The sequence below is a fragment of the Pinus tabuliformis genome, chromosome 3_1 (assembly GCF_031772625.1).
Source record: "Pinus tabuliformis cultivar Carrire ecotype Pingquan chromosome 3_1, CPIR1, whole genome shotgun sequence".
Taxonomy (NCBI): Eukaryota; Viridiplantae; Streptophyta; class Pinopsida; order Pinales; family Pinaceae; genus Pinus; species Pinus tabuliformis.
Genome location: NC_142301.1, coordinates 719,583,656 through 719,591,004, shown reverse-complemented (window position 1 = coordinate 719,591,004; position 7,349 = coordinate 719,583,656). Strand labels below are relative to the sequence as shown.

At 33.9% G+C, this 7,349-nt stretch overlaps 1 protein-coding gene across 1 annotated transcript; it reads left to right on the top strand.

The window, feature by feature from the left end:
• The first annotated feature begins 417 nt into the window (after nt 1-417).
• Nucleotides 418-4,269, top strand: LOC149189301 (UDP-glycosyltransferase 85A8-like). Its single transcript, XM_089411782.1, has 2 exons — nt 418-1,083; nt 3,149-4,269. Exons 1-2 carry the CDS (start codon nt 522-524, stop codon nt 4,099-4,101), a joined length of 1,515 nt encoding a protein of 504 aa, XP_089267908.1. The 5' UTR covers nt 418-521; the 3' UTR covers nt 4,102-4,269.
• Nucleotides 4,270-7,349: the final 3,080 nt, after the last annotated feature.

Here is a 7,349-nt window from a genome sequence, read left to right as displayed (position 1 = left end):
TGCATTAAATATGCAGTAGAGTTGGAAATAAGATCTGCCGAAACTTAATGCTGCTCTACCTCAAGAGAATTTCATGAATCTATCACTGGATAGATTCATGATATTAAATGATTACCGCCTAACTTTAAGTTTTTTGTGTGGAGACCTAATGTTGCTGGACCTCAAGAGTCAATGTCATGAATCTACCCAATAATTCATTAATTATTAATTATTAGATAGATTCATGATATTGACTCTTGAGGTCGAGAAGCATCACGTCTCCCTTCAATAAACTGAAAGCTAGCTGGTAATCATTCAATTGTTGACAAATAACAAGTTGCAACCAATGACGGAAACGTAAGCCTACCAAATCAATTAAAGTTGAAAATTGGTTGCAAATTTTCATTAGACTGTTGTGTGCAATGCCCATGATGTTTTAACCATTATAAGAACCAAACATAATCACCATGATTTAATCCCTTGGAGAAGCTGTATGAGTCATAGCTCAACTCCTTAGCGGATTAAGGGAAGAGGAACGAATAATGTCTAGCAATATTGACATGAATATGTTGGAGCAAAAGGGGAACCATTCTCTCCATGCAGTAATTGTGCCACTTCCTGCACAGGGACATGTAAATGTTCTCATCAATTTGGCCCAGTTGCTGGCTATGAGGGATGTTTTTGTCACTTTCGTTAATACTGAGTGGATACACAAACGCATGGTGGAATCTTCAAAAGACCCTACATCTCTTCTCTCCAGAAACGATCCCGAGCTGGATCAGCAAGGACAAAGAATTCGATTTCTGTCTATTCCAGATGGTTTACCACCCGAACATGGTCGCACTTCCAACCCAGGCGAGTTACTTGTTGCCCTGCAAAAATTAGGGCCCGCCTTGGAGGAGCTCCTTAGAAGCACTGAAGAGAAATCAGCAGCATGTCCACCCATCACGTTCATCGTCACAGACGCCTTCATGTCTTGTACGGACGAAGTCGCAAGGAATATGAAAGTGCCGAAGGTTATCTTCTGGCCTGTATGTGCCGCCGCCTCCATTTCTCAATGCTACGCCAATTTCCTTCTTTCTGAGGGACATCTTCCAGTAAATGGTATGTTCTCCATTTCCAGTAATTACAAGAGAGTTCACATTTTCTGATTGTTGATCAGATCATATTTTATAAATTATCCTTCAATTTCTATTAGTTGAAATTTCTGTATTAATAATATTATTAATACCATATTATGAATCGCACTGGCACGATTAATTATTTTTTCGCTTCATTTGTTTAGTAATCGGAAAATCTTATATGCGAACATCAATCATCCTTCATGATTCAAATTTCAAATAAATTATTTAATTCGACTGCTTCTTCACTTTATGTACGAATAAAACCAAGAGCCAAGGGTAATACAAAACTCAGTAAACTGTCAAATTTATTATTATATGCCTTGTAACCAACAGGTAGATTTTATGTATGACATTATGACAAAACAATTACTTTTTGGTTTTCAATGTACGAAAAAGGTTCTATCTGCCCGTTTTCATTGATGGATTGCTTTCAATGATTGCAAGCAATTGAGATACATAATTTGTCTGTGAGAGGTAGAAGCAAGATTAAGTTGGTGTATCTGGTTTTTTCCTAATTTATTTGTTTATGTGAATATTTTTATGAAGGTTTCTTAGGTTAATAAGGTTTGGTTTTTTCCTAATTTATTTGTTTATGTGAATATTTTTATGAAGGTTTCTTAGGTTAATAAGGTTTGCTGTTGGTATTTTATGTTTTAATTTCTTGTGTAACATAAAAAAAATATGTAATAAAATTATAATTTTTTGATATTTTAAAATATATAAATAAATTTTGTATATCACATTTTTCTTAACATTTAAATCATGTAGGTTTTATAATCTTAATAAATCTCAATCAATTTCAAAAAAAGTAATATGCCAAAAACACTAAACATGAGAATACAACAGGTTTTTTTTCGATAAATTCACATATGAGTTCAGAAACTAAACATCTCCTTGTCTTTTGTGAACTGACACAGATGTTATTAGAGCTTTCTTTTGACGGAAGAAAAAAAATAAAAACTTTGGAAGGTAACATTGACTTGATTATAAAAAGTATTGTGAAGATTTTAATTAGTATAGATCTAACAAGAGTTTAATGAGATCGAATTTATTTATGTGTAAATTTTTTTAAAGTGCAAAATACAATGTGTAATCTTTTATTGTTATCAAAGCTTAAAATATTGAGATTTAAAAGTTTTAACCATAAAAACTTATTTTTTCATGATACATACATAAAATTTTTTAAACAATATATAATATATACATAGTTAACATTAAAATATTTTACATAACATATACATCAAGACATTTTATAACACAAATAAAAATGGTTTTTAAAATATTAATATATTTTTAGATATAGCTCGTATTAAAATATTACACTGATAACTCACATTGAATATTTTATTATATACAACATCAAAATATTTTCATTTAACATTTTTTTTGATATATAAATTTGATATCGACATAAATTACTTAACATAGATTTTCAAATAGTTTATTTAAATTCAATGTTAAAATATTTTCATTTAAATTTTTTTTTATATATAAATCTGATATCGACATAAATTACTTAACATAGATTTTCAAATAGTTTATTTAAATTTAATATTAAAATATTTTTAAAAAACTTAAAATTTAAACTATCTTATTCACACATTTTTTACTTTTAATTACTTTACTCGTAGCATATTCATTTTGTTTTAAAAGAATATTACTTTTCTATTTAGACCTTTTTTTAAAAAACAATTGTCAAACTCTACATTAACATACTTACACATATAACCAGATTATAAAATAAGCCTCCTACAAACAGGTTATTTAAAATAAACTATATTTCTAATGATAAACCGAATTGATGACTAAAACTCAAAATTACATTTACGAGACCTAACTACACAAGAAAAACTCTTGATCCCTATCGATGCATCTAAAGATAAAAGGTCTTGGTGAGTCTCGATGCAATCGAATGTGAAAGATGAAATATTCATTCATAGTTATAATTTTTTACACTATGCTTTTAAATCTTGGTCTGTTTCATTCAAGTATTTTCATTTGTTCTACAAAGACAATAACTATAACTATGTTTGTACCTTCTTCAGTAACGAAGGCGAAGAATCCAGAAAATTTGATCACCTGTCTTCCCGGAAACATCCCACCACTGAAGCCGACCGACCTGTTATCCTTCTACCGCTCCCCAGATACATCCGATATTCTTTTCAAAGCCTTTTTCCATGCATCACAGAAGCATAGTAAAGGCGACTACATACTAGTAAACACGCTTGACGAGCTCGAAGGGAAGGACGCAGTAACAGCACTGTCTTTGAATGGTTCTCCTTCTAAGGCCATAGGACCTCTTTTTCTGCCCAATTATTTAGAAGGGCGGGCATCGGGATGCAGTCTGTGGGAGGAGGATGAGAGCTGCCTCAACTGGCTGGATATGCAACGGCCGGGATCAGTTATATATATTTCATTTGGGAGCCTCGCTGTAAAATCAAAGCAACAGCTGGAGCAGCTGGCACTAGGGCTTGAGGGCAGCGAACAACCTTTCTTGTGGGTTCTCCGGTTGGATATAGCAGACGGCCAGGCCGCGAGTTTACCCGAGGGCTTTGAAGAACGAACAAAGAAACGGGCAATGTTTGTGAGGTGGGCGCCACAGGTGAAAGTACTTGCCCACGCTTCGGTGGGATTATTCCTCACACACTGTGGTTGGAACTCTATGTTGGAGAGCATGAGCATGGGAGTTCCCGTAGTGGGATTGCCATATTTTGCCGATCAGTTTCTCAACTGCAGATTCGCGAAGGAGGTGTGGAAGATCGGCCTCGATTTTGAAGACGTGGATGTGGATGACGACAAGGTGGTGACGAAAGAAGAAGTTGAGGATGCCGTGAGGAGAATGATGAGAACAGCGGAAGGAAAGAAGATGAGAGACAACGTTCTCAAACTCAAGGAGTCAGCAACAAAAGCAGTCCTTCATGGAGGATCTTCTTTTCTGAACCTAAACACTTTCGTTAATGACATGGCTATGAGGAAAGTGCACCAATCCAAAACATGAAGCCATTTGACTTGAATTCCAGAAGATTTCAAGAGAAAGCTTGGCTTGCAAGCCTTTCAGGTTTTACTCATAAGTCGGTTTACCACATAGGCAAAACCAGTATCATTCTTTAACAGGAAAATATTTCAGATGTTGAAAATATTAAATATTGTCATCATGCTTACTCCATTTCAGGGCTTCAATGGCTTCATCTGGTACAGATTATGTGATCATGTACTGCCTGGACTGTAATGGTTCATAACTGTCATCCTTTTCCTTCAAATGTTTTAAAGTAATTGAAATCAAATTCTTGACCGCAATTTAAAATGACCGCCGGTGATGTTCCTTTTTAAGTATCTTCTTTCACTGGACTCTACTCTGTTTCTAGATATTGTGATTGTGGCGGTTAAATGATCCTAGCACCAACCAGAATGTCTGGAAACTAGAGAAAATTTATGCCCAGCTTACATGGCATCTCATAGTGCTTGAGGAATCTATCGATGACGTTGTGGCACACCCGTCACACGTGTAACCCTATGTAAGAAAGTCACAACCCAATTATACCTAGATGATCCTTACACGTGACTCTCTCGGCTACGTGGTTGACACTCCATTTCGCCCCGTTCTTCCGAATGGTAGGTTAACCCACAAGATTCTAAGTAAATTCCAATGTACATAATTAGTTTATTAAATTGTTAAAGGGGTATTAGTTCAGCATTACGAAATTAATGAGAATGACAGATGTTTCAGAAGTTAAAATTATAATGGTTTTATAATTTTTTATAATCATTAAAAAATATATGTACGTACAGGGATTACTGTTGGTTTAGTTTTTTTTATTACAATATTATTTTATTTTATAAATGATATGTGATTTAAGTTAATAGGTTTTAAATTTTATAAAATATATAGTAGGTAAACATTATCAATTTTTCCTTTTATTTTATTATTATTTATTTACATAAAAATCACATTTACTTGTCTTTTATTTTAAATTATATTTATTGGATTTATTACTGAAAAGAGAGGATTTTTTATTATTAAATCAAGATTAAATTAAAAGAAACATTTTGAGCTAGAGTTAGTGATGCAGTTTGATATTGCATTTAGGGAAGTTATATTAATGATCTTGTGATATGTGTATACATATAGTATCAAATCTTAGTCATGTTTTTTTAGTCAATTTTTTATCCAAAGAAGTAGGATTTAATGGTGAAAAGTAAAGAGTTATTCACTATACATAAGTGGTTAAAAGTTCACCTCGGTTTCTTTCTTTTAAAATGAATTCAAATTTCTTCTATCATAATTACATTTCAAGGTTTCATTCTTTAAAGTTGCTAAGGTTTGAAATTCGCTGTATTTGGGAGGAGACACCAAAGGAAATCCACCCATGTTAATTGTTTGTGTGGCCTAGATTAAGTACAATCCCCAGGTTATTTTCACAACATAGACATATTGAGTTGTGATTTTTGATGTGAAACTTGTGGTATTTGGTAGGAGACATTTTAAATTTCTACCCATGTTAAAGTTTGGTGTGGCTTAAGATGAGTAACTTTTATGTTGTAAATTGGTCTTGATAATAAAAAACAAACAAAAAAACAATCACATTTAAATATATTTTACTCTATTGAGAAATTAATAAAATAATAAAAATAACATTCTTAGAAAATTGAAAATGTGATATGCTAGCAAATTTTAATCTCTCTCTCTCTCTCTCTCTCTCTCTCTCTCTCTCTCTCTATATATATATATATATATATATATATAATTTCTATTATCACAAAAAACAAAATTACATTGTTGTAGTAGATGTCCATCTGAGGACTTTGAGAGAGCATGGATTTCACAGACCCACAAGAGGAGGCTACCATAGATTTGACAGACCCAACAAAATCACCCGGCTTGGTAATGGTCTTCAGAGCAACTCTTCTTTCCTCTCTTTCTCACAACCTTGTTCTGACCTACAAGAGGTGGATCATCCAAAGTAATTTATAGATTATTGGTGAGATTTAATGGAGATTCCCTATCCGACTTAGAAGAAGTCAATTCATGCACAGGCTTTAAAATACCCAAAGAGATGTCTTGACTTGCCAACTACGTGTTTGTAGGGGCTACTGAGATCCCTGCTGAAACCCCATAAGTTTGATGAGGAACGACAATTTGATCTTGTTCCCATAGAATCATATAATTTTCGGTAGCATTCTCCTCTTGATCTGGAATGGAAGAAGTCTAACCCTTGATAGGGGTGGGTTAACAAGTTTCCAACTTTTAGATTTTGAAGATCTAAAGTGTTATATTTTGATGGAATTTGATACAAGGCAAGAATTCTATGTGTCAGGGTAGGAGGTAACCGCTTGAAAATGAGATTGTATTATTCATTTAGATTGTTCATTATTATATACAAGAGGGAGTGACTGGGAAGTTTCATCTCCCGATGACTCTCCACTTCTTCTATTATTTATTTATACTCATTACAGTTGTTCACCTAATCCCTATGGTTAGGTGTCAACATTCCCCCCCTTAATTTGAAGGGATGTTGGTGAGTCCAAGCATCATTCTGAATCTTTCAAGCTTTTCCCTTCCAAGCGCTTTGGTGAAGATGCCTGCAATCTACTCATTAGTGGAATAATGGCGAAGATGGATTATTTTGGCCTCAACATGATGTTGAAGCAAATGATATTTTTTATTGATGTGCTTCATTTGATCACGAAACTTTGGGTTCTTGGCCAACTTTATTGCCGAGGTATTTTGAATCATGAGTGGAGTCAATTGTACTTGTTTTACCTGCAAATCTTCCAAAATTTTCCTGAGTCACACAATTTCTTTTGTTGCCTCAGCTGCTGCCACATATTCTTCCTCTTTTATGGAATCTGCTGGAACTAATTGTTTACATGATCTCCAGGAGACAACTCCTGATCCAACACTCATATCATAACCCGAAGTAGATATCCTACTTTATTTGTCTCCATTGAAGTCTGAATCATAATATCCAATCAAGCTGAAGTTGCCCAACTGTGTATACTTGAGTCCAAAGTCTTGAGTTCCCTTCAAGTACTTTAGAACTCTTTTTGCAGCAGACTAATGTCCCTCACAACATTTTTGCATAAACCTGGAGAGGATTCCAATAGCAAACAAAATGTCTGGTCTGGTAGTGGTTAGGTAGTTGAGACTTCTACAAGTTATCTATACTTTGTTGCATCCTCAAACTCTTTTCCTTCAATGGATGTAAGCTTTAAGTTTTCTTCCATTGGAGTAGCCAGAGGATTGCT

What these genes read in the sequence shown, in the direction of transcription:
- LOC149189301 (XM_089411782.1), top strand. Translation starts at nt 522, where the DNA reads ATGTCTAGCAATATTGACATGAATATGTTGGAGCAAAAGGGGAACCAT. An exon ending in GGGACATCTTCCAGTAAATG is followed by an intron (nt 1,084 to 3,148) that starts GTATGTTCTCCA and finishes TACCTTCTTCAG; the next exon opens with TAACGAAGGCGAAGAATCCA.